The following is a 23,456-nucleotide window of genomic DNA, read 5'->3' as shown; positions in this document are numbered from 1 at the left end:
CTGCTAGTGTTGGAGGGTCTCCTGCAGAGGCGGGGGATGGCTGTGGCTCACCACGGGGACAAGGACACTGGCAGCAGAAGTTCTGGGAAGTACTCCTTGGCATGAGCCCTCCGAGAGTCTGCCATTAGCCCCACCAAAGAGCCCAGGTAGGCTCCAGTGTTGGGTCACATCAGGCAAAACAACCAACAGGGAGGGAACCGAGCCTCACCCACCAGCAGACAAGCAGATTAAAAGTTTTACTGAGCTCTGCCCAAGAGCAACAGTCAGCTTTACCCACCAACAGTCCCTCCCATCAGAAAACTTGCACAAGCCTCTTAGATAGCCTCATCCACCAGAGGGCAGACAGCAGAAGCAAGAAGAACTACAATTCTGCAGCCTGTGGAACAAAAACCACATTCACAGAAAGACAAGATGAAAAGGCAGAGGGCTATGTAACAGATGAAGAAACAAGATAAAACCCCAGAAAAACAACAAAATAAGTGGAGATAGGCAACCTTCCAGAAAAAGAATGCAGAATAATGATAATGAAGATGATTCAGGACCCTGGAAAAAGAATGGAGGCAAAGATCAAGAAGATGCAAGAAATGTTTAACAAACACCTAGAAGAATTAAAGAACAAACAAACAGATGAACAATAAAGTAACTCAAATGAAAACTACACTAGAAGGAATCAATAGAATAACTGAGGCAGAAGAACGGATAAGTGACCTGGAAAACAGAATTGTGGAATTCACTGCTGAGGAACAGAATAAAGAAAAAAGAATGAAAAGAAATGAAGACAGGGCTTCCCTGGTGGTGCAGTGGTTGAGAGTCCGCCTGCTGATGCAGGGGACACGGGTTCATGCCCCGGTCCTGGAAGATTCCACATGCCACGGAGCAGCTAGGCCCGTGAGCCATGGGTGCTGAGCCTGCGCGTCCACAATGGGAGAGGCCACAACAGTGAGAGGCCTGCATACCGCAAAAAAAAAAAAAAAAGAAATGAAGACAGCCTAAGAGACCTCTGGGACATTAAATGCAACAACATTTGCATTGTAGGGGTCCCAGAAGGAAAAGAGAGAGAGAAAGGACCCAAGAAAATATTTGAAGAGATTATAGTTGAAAACTTCCCTAACATGGGAAAGGAAATAGCCACCCAAGACCAGGAATCAGAGAGAGTCCCATACAGGATAAACCCAAGGAGAAACACGCCGAAACACATAGTAATCAAATTGGCAAAAATTAAAGACAAAGAAAAATTATTGAAAGCAGCAAGGGAAAAACGAAAAATAACATACAAGGGAACTCCCATGAGGTTAAGAGCTAATTTCTCACCAGAAACTCTACAGGCCAGAAGGGGGTGGCATGATATACTTAAAGTGATAAAAGGGAAGAAACTACAACCAAGATTACTCTACCCAGCAAGGATCTGATTCAGATTTGATGGAGAAATCAAAAGCTTTACAGACAAGCAAAAGCTAAGAGAATTCAGCACCACCAAACCAGCTCTACAACAAATGCTAAAGGAATTTCTCTAAGTGGGAAACACAAGAGAAGAAAGGGACCTACAAAAACAAACTCAAAACAATTAAGAAAATGGTCATAGGAACATACATATGGATAATTACCTTAAATGTGAATGGATTAAATGCTCCAACCAAAAGACACAGGCTTGCTGAATGGATACAAAAACAAGACCCATCTATGTGCTGTCTACAAGAGACCCACTTCAGACCTAGGGACACATACAGACTGAAAGTGAGGGGATGGAGAAAGATATTCCATGCAAATAGAAATCAAAAGAAAGCTGGAAAAAAAAAAAAAAAAAAAGAAAGCTGGAGGAGCAATATTCATATCAGATAAAATAGCCTTTAAAATAAAGAATGTTACAAGAGACAAGGAAGGACACTACGTAATGATAAAGGCATCAATCCAAGAAGAAGATATAACAATTATAAATATATATGCACCCAACATAGGAGCACCTCAATAAATAAGGCAACTGCTAACAGCTATAAAAGGGGAAATTGACAGTAACACAATAAGTGGGGTACTTTAACACCACACTTACACCAATGTACACATCATCCAAAATGAACATAAATAAGGAAACAGAAGCTTTAAATGACACAACAGACCAGATAGATTTAATTGATATTTATAGGACATTCCACCCAAAACCAGCAGATTACACTTTCTTCTCAAGTGCACACAGAACATTCTCCAGGGTAGATCACATCTTGGGTCACAAATCAAGCCTCAGTAAATTTAAGAAAATTGAAATCATATCAAGCATCTTTTCTGACCACAACGCTAAGAGATTAGAAATCAATTACAGAGAAAAAAAGGTAAAAAACACAAACACATGGAGGCTAAACAATACGTTACTAAATAACCAAGAGATCACTGAAGAAATCAAAGAGGAAATCAAAAAATACCTAGAGACAAATGACAATGAAAACAAGATGATCCAAAAGCTATGAGATGCAGCAAAAGCAGTTCTAAGTTTATAGCTATACAAGCCTACCTCAAGGAACAAGAAAATTCTCAAATAAACAATCTAACCTTACACCTAAAGGAACTAGAGAAAGAAGAACAAATAAAACCCAAAGTTAGCAGAAGGAAAGAAATCATAAAGATCAGAGCAGAAATAAATGAAATAGAAACAAAGAAAACAATAGCAAAGATCAATAAAACTGGAAGCTGGTTCTTTGAGAAGATAAACAAAATTGATAAACCATCAGCCAGACTCCTCGAGAAAAAGAGGGAGAGGACTCAAATCAATAAAATTAGAAATGAAACAGGAAAAGTTACAACAGACACCACAGAAATACAAAGCATCCTAAGAGACTACTACAAGCAACTCTATGCCGATGAAATGGACAACCTGGAAGAAATGGACAAATTCTTAGAAAGGTATAACCTTCCAAGACTGAACCAGGAAGAAATACAAAATATGAACAGACCAATCACAAGTAATGAAATGAAACTGTGATTAAAAATCCTCCAACAGACCGAAGTCCAGGACCAGATGGCTTCACAGGTGAATTCTAACAGTTTTAGAGAAGAGCTAGCACTCATCCTTTTCAAACTCTTCCAAAAAATTGCAGAGGAAGGAACACTCCCAAACTCATTCTATGAAGCCACCATCACCCTAATACCAAAACCAGACAAAGATACTACAAAAAAAGAACATTACAGACCAATAGCACTGATGAATATAGATGCAAAAATCCTCAACAAAATAGCAGCAAACAGAATCCAACAACACATTAAAAGGATCATACACCATGACCAAGTGGGATTTATCCCAGGGATGAAAGGGTTCTTCAATATACACAAATCAATCAATGTGATACACCATATTAACAAACTGAAGAATAAAAACCATATGATCATCTCAACAGATACAGAAAAAGCTTTTGAGAAAATTCAACACCCATATATGATAAAAATTCTCCAGAAAGTGGGCATAGAGGGAACCTACCTCAATATAATAAAGGCCATATATGACAAACCCACAGCAAACATCATTCTCAATGGTGAAAAACTGAAAGCACTTCCTCTAAGATCAGGAACAAGGCAAGGATGTCCACTCTCACCACTATTATTCAACATAGTTTTGGAAGTCCTAGCCCCAGCAGAGAAGAAAAAGAAATAAAAGGAATCCAAATTGGAAAAGAAGAAGTAAAACTGTCACTGTTTGCAGATGTCATGATGCTATACATAGAGAATCCTAAAGATGCCAACAGAAAACTACTAGAGCTAATCAGTGAATTTGGTAAAGTGGCAGGATACAAAATTAATGCACAGAAATCTCTTGCATTTCTATACATTAATGACGAAAAATCTGAAAGAGAAATTAAGGAAACACTCCCATTTATCATTGCAAGAAAAAGAACAAAATACCTAGGAATAAACTTACCTAGGGAGACAAAAGACCTGTATGCAGAAAACTATAAGACACTGATGAAAGAAATTAAAGATGATACCAACAGATGGAGAGATATACCATGTTCTTGGAATGGAAGAATCAATATTGTGAAAATGACTATACTACCCAAAGCAATCTACAGATTCAATGCAATCCCTATCAAATTACCAATGGCATTTTTTACAGAACTAGAACAAAAAATCTTAAAATTTGTATGGAGACACAAAAGACCCCAAATAGCCAAAGGAGTCTTGAGGGAAAAAAACGGAGCTGGAGGAATCAGACTTCCTGGCTTCAGACTATACTACAAAGCTACAGTAGGCAAGAAAATATGGTACTGGCACAAAAACAGAAATATAGGTCAATGGAACAAGATAGAAAGCCCAGAGATAAACCCACACACCTATGTTCAACTAATCTATGACAAAGGAGGCAAGGATATACAATGAAGAAAAGACAGCCTCTTCAAAAAGTGGTGCTGGGGAAACTGGACAGGTACATGTAAAAGAATGAAATTAGAACACTCCTTAACACCATACACAAAAATAAACTCAAAATGGATTAGAGACCTAAATGTAAGGCCAGACACTATAAAACTCTTAGAGGAAAACACAGGAAGAACACTCTTTGACATCAATCAGAGCAGGATCTTTTTTGATCCACCTCCTAGAGTAATGGAAATAAAACCAAAAATAAACAAATGTGACCTAATGAAACTTCAAAGCTTTTGCACAGCAAAGGAAACCATAAACAAGATGAAAACACAACCCTCAGAATGGGAGAAAATATTTGCAAATGAATGAACAAAGGATTAATCTCCAAAATATATAAACAGCTCATGCAGCTCAATATTAAAACAACAAACAACCCTACCCAAAATGGGCAGAAGACCTAAATAGACATTTCTCCAAAGAAGACATACAGATGGCCAAGAGGCACATGAAAAGCTGCTCAACATCACTAATTATTAGAGAAATGCAACCCCAAACTATAATGAGGTATCATCTCACACCAGTCAGAATGGGCATCATCAGAAAATCTACAAACAACAAATCCTGGAGAGGGTGTGGAGCAAAGGGAACCCTCTTGCACTGCTGGTGGGAATGTAAATTGATACAGCCACTATGGAGAACAGTATGGAGGTTCCTTAAAAGACTAAAAATAGAATTACCATATGATCCAGTAATCCCACTACTGGGCATATACCCAGAGAAAACCATAATTCAAAAAGACACATGCACCCCAATGTTCACTGCAGCACTATTTACAATAGCCAAGTCATGGAAGCAACCTAGATGCCCATCGACAGATGAATGGATGAAGGAGATGTGGTAGATATATACAATGGAATATTACTCAGCCAAAAAAGGAATGAAATTGGGTCATTTGATGAGACATGGATGGATTTAGAGACTGTCACACAGAGTGAAGTAGGTCAGAAAGAGAAAAACAAATATCGTATATTAACGCATATATGTGGAACCTAGAAAAATGGTACAGATGAACTGGTTTGCAGGGCAGAAACTGAGACACAGATGTAGAGAACAAACGTATGGACACCAAGGGGGGAAAACGGCGGGTGGTGGTGGTGGTGGTGTGATGAATTGGGCGATTGGGATTGACATGTATACACTGATGTGTATAAAATTGATGACTAATAAGAACCTGCTGTATAAAAAAATTAAATTAAATTAAAAAATAAAATAAAATAATAAATTTATAGAAATTTGTAAAAGAACTACGTCAAACCAAACTATATCTAGTGATTAAACAATTGGAGATATTGAAATAATTTAAAATGCATTAAAAATTCCATCTTAACAACTTAAAAACATAATTTTAAGAGTAAATGAATGATGGAGTTCAGGATACAACTCCCCAAGATATGGTATCTTGGCATACTGAATATTTTAAGCTGAGGAGTTTGGGAAACTGATAGAACCAGGAAGGTCACTCTGACACCCTCCACCCCCACCCCAGCCCTTCTTCCTTGGAACAGGCTATCCTCACGTGAGATGTGCCTTCCCTATACACAGAAAAAAGGAGCATCCTTACGTCCAAACAAAAAGGGATGTCAAGAAGAATTCTAACAAACAGGCCTTACTAAGTTTCCCCCAGTTTATAATTACCTCATACTTCTTAATCTATATCATATTCAACCATAATGCCTACTCTTCATCAAACAGCATTAAAGTACATAGCTCTGTTTCTTTTGGTCTTCATTTCCTGATGAAGACTTCTGTGTCATGCAAAACTTATATTAAATGAATATGTAAGTTTTTCTCCTGTTAATCTGTCTTTGTCAGTTTGCTTTTCAGATCCAACCGGGAACTCTAAGAGGGTTGAAGAAAACTTTCCTCCTCTACAGAATTAAGACTTTTGTATATACTTATGGATATCTCAGGCTAGATAATTATTCCACTGGCCTCATCATTTACGGTTTTCTCTAAGTATGCTGTCAGAAATTACCCCATCAAGTAACTGTTCAACCTCTAAAATTGTTAGTTGTCACTGGCTAAGGAAACCTGTCTTCCTAAAGAGAAAAAGTATTACTGGGTGGGTGGCGGGGGGAGGAAGAAAGAAGGAAAAAGAAGTAGCTACACCATGGGTGTCTTTTATGTAACAGCTTGTAGTCATGTTACCAACTAGAAATGATCCTATTCTTGAAATTATAATAGAATTAAAAGTCTAGAAGGGACTGGAAATTTGTTCATCAACTGCACTTAACCTTGTCATAAAAAGAAAAGTTGGAGAAGCCTTGGGTAACCTTATAGATTTGTAGGAGTTCTTTTTATATCCTGGATACTAGTACTTTGTCAGATATATGTTTTGCAAATATCGACTCCCAGATTGTGGCTTGTCTACTCTTTTTCTTTAACCTATGCTTTTTTTTTTTTTTTTTTGAGATACGCGGGCCTCTCACTGTTGTGGCCTCTCCCGTTGCAGAGCACAGACTCTGGACGCGCAGGCTCAGCGGCCATGGCACACGGGCCCAGCCGCTCCGCGGCATGTGGGATCTTCCCAGACCGGTGCACGAACCCGCGTCCCCTGCATCGGCAGGCAGACTCTCAACCACTGAGCCACCAGGGAAGCCCAACCTATGCTTTTTAATAAGCAGAAGTCTACTTTTGATTAAGTCTAAGTTATCATTTTTTTCTTTTACAGTTTTTTTCTTTCTGTATTCTGTGTAAGAAAGCTTTGCTTATCCCCTAATTGAAGAGAGATTCTCCTATGTTTTCTTCTTAAAGCTTTGTAGTTTTAGCTTTTACATTTAGGTCTAGGATCCATCTTGAATAACTTCTGCTTTCAGTGTAAGAGAAGGACTAACATTCATAATTTTCCATATGAATATCCATTTGTTACTGCACTTTTTATGAAGAATCTTTCCTTTTTCCATTGGAATACTTTGACAAACACTGCTGAAAATCAAATGAACTGCATAAATGTGGGTGTACTTCTGGGCTCTATTCTATACCAGTGTCATATTTCTCAATCACACCAGTACCATGCTGTTTAATTACAACAGCTTTATACTACATCTTATGTTAGAGTCAGGTAGCATAAATTCTCCAACTTTGTTCTTCACTTCTCAAGACTGCTTTGGTATTCCAGGTCATTCATTTTTCTAAAGAAATTTTAAAATTAGCTTGTAAATTCCTATACAAACACAAAGAATCTTGGTAGGGTTATAATTGGGATTGCATTTAATCTACGGATCAATTTGGGAAGAACTGATATTTTAAGAATATTGTCTTCCTGTTCATGAACATGGTACATCTTTGCATTTGCTGAGGTCTTTCAAAATTTCTCCAAGCAAACTGTTTGCTTAGCAGTTTAGCAGTTTTCAGTGGTCTTGCATGTCTTCTAACATTTACTCTTAAGTATTTAAATCAAGTTTCTTAGATGCTACTATAAATGATATTTCTTTTCATTTAATTTTTTAAAAAACTAAGCTGTTCTTTTTTTCTTTTTTGCGGTACGCTGGCCTCCCACTGCCGTGGCCTCTCCCGTTGCGGAGGACGCACAGGCCCAGCGGCCATGGCTCACGGGCCCAGCCACTCCACGGCATGTGGGATCCTCCTGGACCGGGGCACGAACCCACGTCCTCTGCATCGGCAGGTGGACCCCCAACCACTGCGCCAACAGGGAAGCCCCTAAGTTGTTCTTTACATACAATAAAATGTTCAGATCTTAACTGTACCACTTAATCAGTTTTGATGAATGCATATTAAGAAACAAGACATTTCTGTCATCTCAGAAATGAGTTACCTTCACAGTAGAACACTTCTCCCAGTGGCAACCATTGATTTGATTTTTATCAACACAGGAGAGTTTTGCCTATTATAGCTGTCATACCGTAGTTTTGAGATTTGGCCTCTTCCACTCAGCATAACATTATTGAGATCACTAGATCATTCCATTTTATTGTTGAATAGCATTCAATTTATGAACACAACACAGGTCATATATCCACTCTCCTGCTGATGAGTAACTGGGAGGTTTCTAGTTTTAGGCTATAATGAATAAAGATGCTGTGAACATTTTTGATGAAAGCTTTTGGTGAACAATGTTTTCATTTTTCTTGGATAAACACCTGGAAGTAAACCTGTGGAGTCATGGAGTAGATGCATATTTAACTTTATAAGAAATTGCCAAACATTTTTCCAAAGTCATCGTACCATTTTACAGTCCAACTAGCAATTTTAACTTTAGCTTTCAAAAAATTTTAGCTATTTTGAACAGCAAGGTCCTAATGTATAGCACAGGGAACTATATTCAATATCCTGTGATAAACCATAATGGCAAAGAATATAAAAAAAGAATGTCTCGGGCTTCCCTGGTGGCACAGTGGTTGAGAGTCCGCCTGCTGATGCAGGGGACATGGGTTCGTGCCCCGGTCCAGGAGGATCCTACATGCCGCAGAGCGGATGGGTCCGTGAGCCATGGCCACTGAGCCTGCGCGTCCGGAGCCTGTGCTCCGCAACTGGAGAGGTCACAGCAGTGAGAGGCCCGCATACCGCAAAAAAAAAAAAAAAAAAAAAGTCTCTATGGGTATAACTGAGTCACTTTGCTGTACAGCAGAGATTGCCACAACATGGTAAATCAACTCTACTTCAATTAAAAAAAAATAAAACAAATTTTTAGCTATTCTGGTAGGTGTGTACTGTCAGGTCATTGTGGTTTTAATTTTCATGTACCTGACAGCTAACAATGTGGAGCATTTTTTAACGTGCTGACTGCCCGTTTGTATATTGTCTTTTGTGAAGTGTCTGTTGTAAAAAAATTGGATTGCTTCTTTCTTATTACTGAGTTGTCAGGAATCATTATATAGTCTACACCTAAGTCCTCTGTCAAATAAATGTGTTGCTAATACCTTCTATTCTGTGGCTTCTCTCTTCCTTTTCTTGATGGTGTTCTGGGATGAATGCAAGCTTTAAATTTTAATTAAGTTCAAAACATCAATTTTTCTTGCATGTTCTATGCTTTCTATATCTTCCGTAAAAAATTTTTGTTTATCTTGAAGTGGTAAAGATATTAATCTATTTTTTCCCTAGCAGCTTTATTATTTTAGCTCATATTTAAGTCCATGATCCATCTCAAACTTATGTTTGTCTATGACATAAGTTAAGAGTTGAAGTTCTTTTTTTTTTTTTAAGTATTGTTTTATAGTTGTCCCAGCATCATATATTAAAAAGAGATGTTTCTTTTCTTACTGAATTGCTGGAGTGCTGTTATCAAACACCATTTGCCATATAGGGATGGATCCCTTTCTGGACTCTATCCTGTTCCATGATCTATTTGTCAGTCTTTATATGAAAACTAACTCTGTCTTGATTAGTATTGCTTTACAGGAAGTCTTTAAGTCAGGTAAAGTCCTTCTTCCTTTCTTTTCGAAGATTCTTCTGGCTCTTCTTAATTCTCTGCCTTTTCAGATCAACTTTTAAATAATCTTGTCAATGTTTTATAAAGAGCCTCCTGCAATTCTGACTGAGATTCCATTAAATCTATAGCCCAGTGGAACTAACATCTAAATGATACTGAGTCTTCCAATTCATCAACATGGTACATGTCTCTATTTATTTAGATCTTCTTTGATTTCTATCAGCAATATTTTATAGTTTTCATTGTTGAAGTCTTATCTTTTGTTAAATTTATCCCTCTGTATTTTATAATTTTTGGTGTGACTATAAACAATACTGTTTTTAAAAAATAGAAATTAGTTGATTTACAATATTGTGCCAATCTCTGATGCACAGCAAAGTGACTCAGTTATACATATATATACATTTTTTTAATTCTTTTCCATTATGGTTTATCACAGGATACTGAATATAGTTCCCTGTGCTATACATTAGGACCTTGTTGTTTATCCATTCTAAATGTAATAGTTCGCATCTACCAACCTCAAAATCCCAATCCCTCCCTCTCCCTCCCCTTGGCAACCACAAGTCTGTTCTCTGTCTGTGAGCCTGTTTCTGTTTTGTAGATAGGTTCATTTGCTCCATATTTTAGATTCTACATATACGTGGTATCATATGGTATTTGTCTTTCTCTTTCTGACTTACTTCACTTAGTGTGATAATCTCTAGTTGCATCCATGCTGCTGCAAATGGCATTATTTTGTTCTTTTTATGGCTGAGTAGTATTCTATTGTATATATGTACCACATCTTCTTTATCCACTCATTTGTTGATGGACATTTAGGTTGTTTCCATGTTTTGGCTATTGTGAATAGTGCTGCTATGAACATTCAGGGTGCATGTATCTTTCTGAATTATAGTTTGGTCCAGGTATATGCCCAGGAGTAGGGCTGCTGAATCATATGGTAATTCTATTTGTACTTTTCTGAGGAACCTCCATACTGTTTTCCATAGTGGCTGTACCAACTTACATTCCCACCAACAGTATAGGAGGGTTCCCTTTTCCCCACACCCTCTCCAGCATTTGTTATTTGCAGACTTTAAAAATATTTATTTATTTATTTAGGCTGCACCGGGTCTTAGTTGCAGCACACAGGATCTTTGTTGCAGCATGTGGACTCTTGGCTGCGGCATGAGAACTCTTAGTTGCAGCATGCATGCGGGATGTAATTCCCCACCTGGGGATCAAACCCAGGCCCCCTACATTGGGAGTGCAGAGTCTTACCCACTGGACCACCAGGGAAGCCCCTGTGGACTTTTTCATGTGCCTACTGGCTATCTCTATGTCTTCTTTGGAGAAATGCCTATTAAGATCTGCCCATTTTCTGATTGGGTTGTTTGTTTTTTTGCTGAGTTGTATGAGCTGTTTGTATATTTTGGAGATTAAGCCCTTGTCTGTTTCATCATTTGCAAATATTTTCTCCCATTCTGTAGGCTGTCTTTTCTTTTTTTTTATGGTTTCTTCTGCTGTGCAAAAGCTTGTAAGCTTGATTAGGTCCCATTTTAAACAATACTGTTTTGATAATTTCAATTTCTAATTGTTCATTGCTTGTATACAGAAATATAATTGACTTTTTGAGATTGCCTATGTAACCTGTGACATACCTAAAAGCACTTATTAATTCTAGAAGTGTTCTTGATGATTCCTTAGGACTTCTCATGTACATAGACATATCATCTGCCAATTCAGCTGAATTTATTCCTTTCCTGTTTTATGCCTTTTTTCCTCTTGCCTTATTACACTGGCTAGGACAAAAAATTCAGGTAATGAGAGTGGAAATTCTTACCTTGTTACTAATATTAGAGGGAAAACATTTAGTCTTTCACCTTTAAGCATGCAATTACACTTAAAAGCTATAGATCTGGGGCTTCCCTGGGGGCGCAGTGGTTGAGAGTCCGCCTGCCGATGCAGGGGACACGGGTTCGTGCCCCAGTCCGGGAAGATCCCACATGCCGCGGAATGGCTGGGCCCGTGAGCCATGGCCGCTGAGCCTGCACGGTCCAGAGCCTGTGCTCCGCAACGGGAGAGGAGAGGCCCGCATACGGCAAAAACAAACAAAAAAAGCTATAGATCTTTCATGCAAGTCTTTTTATCAAACTGAGGAAGCTGCTTTCTATGCTGAGTTTGTTGAGACGTTTTATCATGGATATTTGATTTTGTTGAATACTTTTTCTACATCTTTGGAAATGTTTTTCTTCTTAAGTCCGTTAATGTGTTGAATTACACTGGCTGATTTTCAACAATTAAGCCAAACTTTCACTTCTGGTACAAACCACATGTGCATTTTGAGGATCAGGGTGTTGCTCACCTTGTAAAATGAGCTGCAAAGTGTTCCCTCCTCCTCTATTTTCTAAAATAGTTTGTGTAAGATTGGTATTGTTTTTCCCCATAAGCATTTAAAAGAATTCACCAATGAAACTATATGACAGTCAAGCTTTCTTTGTGAAAAAGCTTTTGAAATGAATTTACTTGTATTAATAGATATAGAGCTATTCAAACTCTCTGTTTCATCTTGTCCCCTTTTGGTAAGTAATATTCAAGAAATTTGCTTATTTCACCAAAGTTGTCAAATTTATTAAGTTATTCCCAACACTTCCTTATTATTCTTTTAATGTATATATGATTTACAGTGAGAACCTCTTCCATTTCAGATTTTGGTAATTAGTGTTCTTTCCCCTCCTTCTCTCTCCCCCTTTATTTTAATTAGTTTAGCTAGGACTTACTCATTTTATGGGTCTTTTCAAATAATCAAATTCTGGCTTTGTTAGCTTTTTCTATTATTTGTGTAATATTACACTGATTCCTGCTCTTATCTGTACTGCTTTCTCCCTTCCACTTATTTTGTGCTTCTTTTTCTAGCTTCATAGGGCAGAACCTCAGGTCATGTACTGTAGATCTTCTTTTTTAATACAAGCATTTAGAGCTACACATTTTCTCCAAGGCACTGCTTTAATTGCACCAACAAATTTTGCTGTATCATATTTCATTGTAATTTAGTTAGAAATATTTTCTAAATTCCCTCCTGATTTCTTTTCAAAACCATGGGTTATTTAGATATGCCCATGTCTAAATGAAACAGCCCTTTCATTTCCAAATATTTGGTGTTTTTCTAGGTAACTCACTGACTTCTAATTTAATTCGTTTGTGGTCAGAGAAAATACTTCGTATGATTTTAAACCTTTTCAGTTTACTGACACTGATTTAAAGATGAGCACATTGTTCAATCCTGTTGAGTGTAACATGTACCCTTGAAAGGGATTTATATCTTCAGTTGTTGGGAACAGAATGTTGTAAGAATCAGTTAGGTCACGGTAGTTTATATGGTTCATTTAGTTCTATGTCTTTACGAAATTTTTGTCTAGTTATTCTGTCAACTGCTAAGAGAGGTATTCAGATCTTCAACTGTGACTGCGAATTTATCTAATTATACTGATTTTTGTTTCATTTATTTTGAAGCTCTGTTATTAGGTGTATACACATTTATCACTGTTTTATCTTCCTTATGTATTGACTTTTATCATTATCAAATGTCTGTATATAATGAGATTGCCTGTAATGGAAAAAGAGGATTTTAAAGAAGCAAATGGTATGGGTAAATTTCTAAGTAACAGTTAACTGAGTTTTTAAAGTTAACTGTTATTTTTTTCAAGGGTATAATGTCTTAACTCTGATGAAAATTAAGTCCCTTGGGGAAAAAATAAGACTCTGCCTCTTCTAGGCTGAAGACTTTGAGAAAAACTTACACAAATTTGAATAAACACTTAAGTTTAAGAGGCAGCAATGACAAACTGTCATAATCATAAAAGGATTTTTTACTTCATGGTGACAATTATTAAAGTATTATACCTATTGGGATTTTTTTCTGGACAGTTAATAGTATTCTTATTTTTTTAGAATTAATTTTCTTCGAGTACAGTTGATTTACAGTATGGTATTAGTTTCTGCTGTACAGCAAAGTGAATCAGTTATACATATACCCACTTATTTTTAGATTCTTTTCCCATATAGGGCATTAGAGTACTGAGCAGAGTCCCCTGTGCTATACAGTAGGTCCTTATTAGTTATCTATTTTATATATAGTAGTGTGTATACATCAATCCCAACCTCCCAATTTATCCCTCCCCCCATACCTATTTTTTTTTTTTTTTTTTTTTTTTTTTTTGCGGTACGCGGGCCTCTCACTGCTGCGGCCCCTCCAGACGCACAGGCTCAGCAGCCATGGCTCACGGGCCCAGCCGCTCCGCGGCATGTGGGATCCTCCCGGACCGGGGCACGAACCCATGTCCCCCGCATTAGCAGGCAGACTCTCAATCACTGCGCCACCAGGGAAGCCCCCCCCATACCTACTGTTAATAAAGATGCTGGCTTCTATGCTCTGTGTTGAACCAAAAAAAATTCAATTGCATGGCTTCCCTGGTGGCGCAGTGGTTGAGAGTCTGCCTGCTGATGCCGGGAACACGGGTTCGTGCCCCGGTCTGGGAAGATCCCACATGCCGCGGAGCGGCTGGGCCCGTGAGCCATGGCCGCTGGGCCTGCGCGTCCGGAGCCTGTGCTCCGCAATGGGAGAGGCCACAACAGTGAGAGGCCCGTGTACCGCAAAAAAAAAAAAAAAAATTCAATTGCAGAATGATCTATCAATGTTTCCAGTAACACTGCTACACCAGTTTCCTTTTAATGGCTCATCAGTTATGCCATGGCCGTGAAGGTAATATGAGGAGACTCATTTAGCAACATATTATTACATCATCTTAACATGAAGTAAGGCCCATCAGGCATTATTAAATTAGCCTGATTTTTGCAGTATGTCAGCAGCATTTTATGTACATTAATAGCAGGGTTAAATGTTCCTTGGGGATTCTGTTGAAGAAAAATGATTTCAAAGTGGTGTTTGGATATAATTTTGTAGTCACTATTTATATTTTCTTCTATTATCATTGTGTGGTTAAGATTATTATGTTGCTTGTGAATAGGTAAGATAAAATGGCAGCCAATTATTAATTTTTTGGTGTATTTTTTTCCCTCTGACCCATTATAATAAATACAGTTTGGAATACAGGTTTTTCTTTGAATGGGATTGATACATCTTTTTAAACTCTTGAATTTCCTGGGTTTACTACTTAGGCCTCAAATCAGCTGGTGTGAACCATCATAACTTCTCCTGGCAACTACAGCATAGCCAGAGCTAAGCAACAGTAATAAATAGCAAAGCCATTGTTCCTTTCACAGTAAGGAATACTTTCACTTAATATTAAGAGCCCTCTGGTCTTCATTGATGTTATTTATCCTTGTTGCAGTATAATCTTCTCTCATCTGTGCTGAATTTTGGGCTTTCTCTTTGGGGCCCATGCACTGCTTCCATGAATTCTTCAAAAACAAATCTTTCCCTGACTTGAATACCTATAAATCTTCCTGTATACAGGAATATTATTTTATATATCATACATTACCGTAACCTTGTTCTCTTTTCCTTAGGCTTGCCTGATCTCTCCAACATGTGATAAAAAATTATTAAAAAGCATCTTACAGTTTCTTCTTTTTTAATACTCCATATGTGCTTGTATTTGGAGTATACAGAGGAACTGGGTGTCTCAAAGCATAATTCCCAGTCGATGTGAATTAAAATCACCTGGGGTACTTGTTAAAAATAGAAATTCTCAGGCCCCTCCATGACTGAACAAATTAAAATGAGAGGGAGGTGAGGGATTCTTACCTGCAGTATAATTACATAAAGGCTAAAAACATCAAGCAGGAGTTTAGAAGGTTTACCACTTGCTAGGTATACGGCATTGAGCAAATTACTGATACCTCTGGAGAACACTAATTTTCTAACCTGCAAAATGGGTGCTGTTAAAAGGAGTATATGTGGGAGTTCCCTGGTGGCCTATTGGTTAGGATTCCGGGCTTTCACTGCTGAGGGCCTGGGTTCAATCCCTGGTCAGGAAACTAAGATCCCATGGGCTGTGGGTATGGCCAAAAAAAAAAGGAGGGGAGGCAGATTAAATGTGTATTCAATGCCTGGCTTAGTTAGTGCTCAGTAAATGATAACAATTATTATTAGAGTGCTATGCATCTAGGTTTGAATAAATGTTTTGATATGAGAATTAAATCTGGTATAAACACATATTAATCACTGGTAAAAACTGTCAGGCTTCGCTGGTGGCGCAGTGGTTGAGAATCTGCCTGCCAATGCAGGGCACACGGGTTCGAGCCCTGGTCTGGGAGGATCCCACATGCCGCGGAGCAACTAGGTCCGTGAGCCACAACTACTGAGCCTGCGCGTCTGGAGCCTGTGCTCCGTGACAAGAGAGGCCACAACAGTGAGAGGCCAGCACACCGCGATGAAGAGTGGCCCCCGCCTGCCACAACTAGAGAGAGCCCTCGCACAGAAACGAAGACCCAACACAGCCAAAAATGAAAATAAATAAATTAAAAGAAGGCTCAACATTTAAAACAAACAAACAAAAAACTGTTAAGATTCATCTTTGCAAAATTGGAGAATTACATAAATGGAGCTTATCACTGATTCTAACTAAATAGCAGCACCTTTGCCAAGGGAATATAAAAAATGTTAAGTGAAAAATCATTAATTAATATAAGCATTAACAATAATTTAACAGCTTCAGCTGTAATTTCAAAGACCTTACAACAGTTTTTTTTCCTCAAGTTTAACAGTAGTGTTAACATTAGACCAGTGGTTCTCAATCTTTTTGGTTTCTTAAAAATAATATTAAGGACTCAGAATAGCTTTTTTTGGTGGGTTATATGAATAGAAACATTTTAAAATATGCATTCATTTTGTAAAATACTGTCTTTCCCTTTCAAGTACATGCAGTTTAGCCTTCAGAGACTTACAAAGTATGTGGGAAAAAATTGCTAATTCTATTTTTCAAATGAAGACGTCAATACAGAGATGGGATTTAAGGTTAAATGATTTGTCTTAGAACCACAGGTCAGAAACTCGCAGAGATGGGATTTGAACCTAGGTATTCTGATTCTGAAAGGCATAATTATGGGGTAGGTATTAAATGAAGTAATATTGTTAGTATGACAGTTAAGTGCCTATGTCTAAAATTAGGGTGGGTCTCATGAAAGGCGTGCAGACAGCAGAAAACTAATTTAATATATTCTGCCTTTCCTTTGTATGCTTTCTGGCTTGACACTGATGGGAATCTGGCAAACTGAGTGTGTAGGATTCTCAGTGTAAAGATGTGGGGAAAGAAGCAGAGAAAATGGCCATTAGTACAAAATGCAACATGTTAAGGAATATCCAAGAGCTGAAAGAAAGACTCCAAGTCAAAGAGACTGTAGGAAGCTCAAAAAATTGCATGTAGATTTGCAAGCAGCACTTTGCAAGAAACTGCCCTCAACAGGAAACCCCATGTGTCTTGTCACTTTAGCAAAGCTATATAATAACTACCCTTAAACCAGGCATTCGCCATGGTCTGGTCATCTCTGGCCCAAGCAGTTTTCAGATCTTTTGATGACACAATACCTTGCCTAACCTGTTGGTTCTTCCCATAGATCAAAGAAGAAGAAATGAAGAATAAGTAATTAGCCGATGACCAGACCTCTCCCCTAGTTTCCCCTTTAGTTATCTCATGAACAAACTGTGAACAAACTTGTGAACAAGACAGCATCTAAAGAAAGATCACAAGAAGTCAACAAGACTACATGCAGTGGGGGATGGCAATGACTCTGATCCCTTATCTCAATGATTAACTGAGATTACTTCCTCTTTTTTCCCCTTTAAAAACTGTCTTGGCTGAGCAGAATCTTCAGAGTTAGTTTTGAGGGGGACACAAGTCTGCCTTCTCCCCAGACTGCCAGCTGTCTGATTAAAAGCAATCTTCCTTTCTACCAACACCTGCCCCTCAGGTATTGATTTTCAAGCAGCAAGCAGCCAGACCTGTTTGGTAACAGGTTGAAATGAAAGTACTTCCAACATTAGTAAGTTTAACATAGGATGGTCAAGCTACACAGAGCAATTTTATGTTCTTCTTGTACTCTATCAGCAACACTGTTCTTTTCATGAGGAAATAAACAAACATCATTTTCAGAAATAAGCATCTTGGAAGAAGGTAGGAAGCTAATTGCTACTTTGCCTCCAGTTAAAATGGAGGTGAGTTATGAAATTCTTTGATGCTAGAGAAAGAAAATCTGGTGAACTGTGGAAGGGAAACCATTTTAAGCAGAGGAGCAGAAAAAAAGAAAATATGTTTAATTACTAAAAACCCACCACATTTAGTCACAAATTAAATGCACAAATAATGGTGAAATAAATTGGATAAATTTCTACCTCCTCTGTTAAAGTCTTTATCTATGTGTTAAAAAATTATCTCATTGCTTTTGTTATTTATTAACTTACTTGACAGCCTGGTAATCCAGTATCTCTGCTGTACAGGGAAAATGAGCCCCTCTCTGAAGTTTTTCCTGTAAAACAAGGAAAATAGCTCCATATAAAAATCCTCATTTACTGACACACAGTCAGTTCAACTTCTAGACCATTCATGGAAGTACAGAGAACCAATGAGAAACAAGAAGACAAAAATCCAATAAATAAGACTTAAAAAGCTTACTACCATTCCAGTCATGTGAAATAATGAAAAAAAAATTCAAAAGCATGGTTATCTATAGAGCCAATAGTATGATTCATATACCCACAAGTGAGAATGTTTTCCCATATTTGCTTCAGATTGAACACTCTCCCCTTTCCTTCTCTCTCTGAGAAACTGAAACAGTAAAGATATAGTTCACATCTCACCCCAGACCACAAGGTAACCACTATCATAAAACTGGTATGATTCCCATGTATATTTTGAATCTTTTAGTACATATTCATGTATTCAAACAATATACATTACTATTTGTGTTGAATACATTTAAACAGATGGGGTTACATGGTATATATCTTGAGATATATGTTAAAAGTAAACACCTAGTTCATTCATTTTTTACTGCTATAAAATGTCCCATTATACAAATAAAACCACAGTTGATCTATTCTCCTACTGAAAAATAGAAAAACAGTTTCTGCTTTTTTTTCTAGTTATCATGAATAATGCTTAAACAAATATCCTTGCACGTCTTATACACACATAATAGTTTCTCCAGGATAGACACAAAGAAGTGGAACTGCTGGGTTAAACAATGCACACTTTCAACTTCATAAGTATTACCTTTCTCTGAAGTTGTCATGCCAATTTATACTCTTCCCCGAAATGTATAAGAATTCCTGTTGGGATTATATTTACAGTTCAAAAGCTGATGGCTAAGTATCAGGAATGGTATAGGCCAGCTTGAGAGGGAGAGCAGGTGTCTCACAGTGCTGACAATTGACAGCAGTGTTCTTACTCGTTTACTTTTCAATACACATGAGTTTAAGTAAGTTCAGTAAAGCCAATTTTCAAATAGTATATAGTTTTAAACTAAACAGTCTTTCACAAATAGACATGTTGCTTAAAAAGATTTCTGCAAGGATCACAGTTTGATGTTAATATCAAAGATAGAGATACAAGTGAAAATGACAATGGCACAGCTAATTCTTTTTCTTCATTTCAGGGTAAAAAAAACACAATGTAATTAAATCTGACAAGTTATCCAAAATATCTAAAATTATTGAGGCTATATGAAGTCACCATAATTGTATACTATACACTGAGATATCAGTTTGTGATTATATAAAAATGTATAGTTTATTAATTTAAAAAACTGCCCACATAGATGGGATGCTGAAAACTGTTTACCGATAGGGTGCCTAATTTAAAAAAAACTTAGAGACATATGTACTAATATTCTATCGTTTTCATTGATGTATGCACCCCACTGATGTATTCAAGTGGCCAACTGATGTAGAAATCTTACAACCTGAACTTGGCATCTACTGAACCTTTAGATATACAAAATAATTCTTCCAATAACAAAGTTAGTTATTAGAAAACACTTTAATAATTAGGAGTATAATTTCTGGGCCCATTAGGATATTACAGCATATGTCTTAAGATGCACTTACTGTCTGTTCCTGATGAAGCACCTATTTCACGTGAAGCAATGCCAACACATAAAAATGCTGATTTATGAGAACAGGTTAATTAATGTGGTCTAGTTGCCTCACATTATCACCACCAAGTAGTATGTTCTATGTAAAGAATTTTAATTTGCAAAATACACATATGAAATTAAAAAGAAAAACATTTCTAACTCTTTAAATATATCCTTCACAAGTAAGACCGCTTATAAAAATCAAGGTGATATCTCACAGTTTTAGATTCTACACTTCAACTCTTGGAATGTGGCTTCACAAAATCCTTAAAGGATTATGCATTTGCAATTCTGACACACACCCCTCCCTGCCAGACCAAGAATATGGAAGAGACTGAAGGGATATGCCAACACACCATAACAGGCAGACAGATCACTGGGAAAAAATAAAGAACAGCCCACATCTATGATTTGCAGGTAGTACTTTATTAATCAACTACATTAAACAAGTTTATGAGATGTTAAAAATCATTCTCAGTATATGTCTTCAATTTTAAGAAAATGTTGCCTTTAAAAACAAATCATGGGGCTTCCCTGGTGGCACAGTGGTTAAGAATCCGCCTGCCAACGCAGGGGACACGGGTTCGAGCCCTGGTCCGGGAAGATCCCATACACCGCGGAGCAACTCAGCCTGTGCACCACAACTAGTGAGCCTGTACTCTAGAGCCCGTGAGCCACAACTACTGAGCCTGTGAGCCACAACTACTAAAGCCCGTGTGTCTAGAGCAACTGCTCTGCAACAAGAGAAGCCACTGCAATGAGAAGCTCACACACCACAATGAAAAGCAGCCCCTGCTCGCCGCAACTAGAGAAAGCCCGCGTGCAACAACAAAGACCCAACGCAGCCAAAAAGAAAATGAAATAAAATAAATAAATTTATGAAAAGAAAAACACAACAAATCATGTCTCATACACTTGGCAGGACAGAATTGGGAGACAGTAACATTTTAAACCAATATCATAAAGTTTAAAAAAAAAAGACTATGCCAATGAGCTGTCATTCACAATACACTATCAACTTATTAATAGTTGAAATACTCACCAAGTCCTTTTTACCTTGTAAATTCTTACTGAAACGTTATCTCAAACAACCAGTAAAGACTTGAAACTAAGCAACAACTGTTATACTTTCACTCAAATATACTAGTAAGGAATCTTTTTTTTTTTTTTTAATTGTTGAGGTGGTAAAGGGAACAGAGTGAGAGATCAATATTAGGTCTGTTTTTTAATAAAGTACAGATTTCAAATACAATCTTAATTTAAGTATCTGTGTGGAGGCTACCCATCAGATAGACTGTTTAAGAAAATGTCAAGTTTTAAAACTTACTGCCTGTGCCTATTAAAATTTCTAAACTTCTTTTCAGAGGATATTCAAACCAGAGAGAATGAAAACTCATTTAATATAAGCTCAAAATATTTCAAAGTAAAAGTTCCTTCTGAAATGGAAAGTTGGTAGTTTGTTTTTAAAATGACAATGAACCTAATTCAAATGAGATTCCAAAATGTAAATACATTTTTATTTCACCTTTAATTTGTTAGGAACTATTTATTTCTTAGGGACTTAGAAGTCTGGGTACTCCTGAAATATAATAATGCATACTCAGTCTGAGATTTAAAAGACAATAATCTTTAATTTTTTCAAAATTACTTTTCACAAGAACTCTTTTCATGAATTAAAATGAATCCTATGTCTTTTTGTTTAATCTTAGATGTCTGACAAATAAGAAAAACTTCTGACTACTGTATTATGGGGTTATTACTTTTACATAAATATTATACATAAATTACAGTATGTGGACAATTTTAACAGTAAACATCAGCTGAATACAATTTATCAACTATTAGTAACTTAATGTATATCTAATTTCTCTTGAAACACCTATGAGAAAATATTATAAAAATTTTACTGGGATATTCTAGCAGAGGGGTTTTATTTGTGTGTGGGCGTGTATGCATCCTGGGCCTCTTTGGCAGTCTTCACAATAATGTTTTTAAAAGTACAAAGCAAAATATGTAGCATTGTAAAGTAAACTGGTATGTTATTAAAATGTTAAAGAAATTTGCTGCATAGTAATATATGTGCCTTTTAATTAACACATTAAATAGTTAGATCTAGAACCAGGCCTAGTAACAATGGTAATTTCAAATCATAAATGACAGTTTAAAGATATCTGCAACAACTATATTATACTATGAGAATATCTGTTCTATTAGTGATAAAAATCATAGATACTATCAGGACTGTTTTGCTACCCTCATTCAAAATTGAAGGAAATGCTAAATTTTACTTGGAGACTGGAAAAATAAAAATGACAATTTTCTCCCTGTCCAAGTTCACTGATTTTCCTTCCATTCTGGGAGTCTCTAGACTCCACCCTAAGATAAGAACCTCAACACTAGGAGAAGAGCATCATGTATTGAAAGATATACATTTATATACATATTTGTATATCAAGCCAAACACGTATTTCATAAATATTTTGTGTGCAAAAGTATTTTGAGTACCTAGACTTACATGGTTTACATTAATCAGACTCAGTATTTTCTGACCCCAAACTGAGAAATGCTCAAGATATGACAGATGGGTTTGACTAATCTGGATAGGATTTATAACAATTGTTCAAGAAATAGCAAATTACTGATTCAAGAAATTATTTTACCCAGTTGTTTGTATAAGATGTATGAACTATTTGAGGCAGTCATTACTATAACAAATTTTCTTGGAATTAAAAAAAAAGAATTCTGGGCTTCCCTGGTGGCACAGTGGTTGAGAGTCCGCCTGCCAACGCAGGGGACACGGGTTCGTGCCCTGGTCCGGGAAGATCCCACATGCCGCGGAGCAGCTGGGCCCATGAGCCATGGCCGCTAAGCCTGCGCGTCCGGAGCCTGTGCTCCGCAACGGGAGAGTCCACAACAGTGAGAGGCCCGCGTACCACAAAAAAAAAAAAAAAAAAAAAAAAGAATTCTAAGTTGTCTTGTTCCGTAGCAAAAACATACATTTCACAACAGTAAGTTGCAACTCTCCATTGCTTGTCTAAGCTCCAAAAATACAAACTAATGTTAATATTAGTTTATAAAGAACTCTTCAAAAGATAATTTTACCTACATTCTTTTGGCATAGGACACAATCAACAGTCAAGTTAAGGCTGAGGACTGACAGGCACAGTTCATTCCCATTCCTTGCCAACCCATTCCTCCCCAATCCAATCACAAATATCCAAGAGTTGACTAGATGGAAGAATTTGAGTTTGATAAATTCCATCAAACATTTATGGGTTAGTCAATCTGACAGATGGTGGGGTTATGAGATGAAGACCCAAGCCTGTGCCCTTAATAGGTGTCAACAAGTAGAAAAGTTTATACCTTACTTGGATGAAAAACAAGTTTCACAATTAAGGTCAGGTGTCTTGAGGTTCAGATCCAAAACACACTGTGGGTGGTTCCAGAGGAGTGGACAGACAATTGCCTGGGGCTGACACAATCCATAAGGCCTACTGAACAAGGAAGGGGACCTCTATTCAAACCTGAATGGAGTAATACGTACCTTCTGATCATACTAAAGGTGGAGATGAAACTACCCACCATT

At 37.2% G+C, this 23,456-nt stretch overlaps 1 protein-coding gene across 5 annotated transcripts in view; it reads right to left on the bottom strand.

Annotated features, from left to right (window-relative positions):
* The window catches only part of TCF12 (transcription factor 12), a 379,535-nt gene that overhangs the window by 104,485 nt on the left and 251,594 nt on the right, over positions 1 to 23,456 (bottom strand). For all 5 annotated transcript variants that reach the window (XM_065900482.1, XM_065900475.1, XM_065900446.1 and 2 more), the window contains one exon: positions 18,198 to 18,262. In XM_065900482.1, the coding sequence (XP_065756554.1) occupies positions 18,198 to 18,262 (65 nt within the window). The remainder of the gene's footprint in view (positions 1 to 18,197; positions 18,263 to 23,456) is intronic.

The sequence above is a fragment of the Phocoena phocoena genome, chromosome 2, assembly GCF_963924675.1.
Source record: "Phocoena phocoena chromosome 2, mPhoPho1.1, whole genome shotgun sequence".
Classification (NCBI taxonomy): domain Eukaryota; kingdom Metazoa; phylum Chordata; class Mammalia; order Artiodactyla; family Phocoenidae; genus Phocoena; species Phocoena phocoena.
Note: the sequence above shows the minus strand (reverse complement) of the source record. Positions and strands in the feature narration are given on the sequence as shown.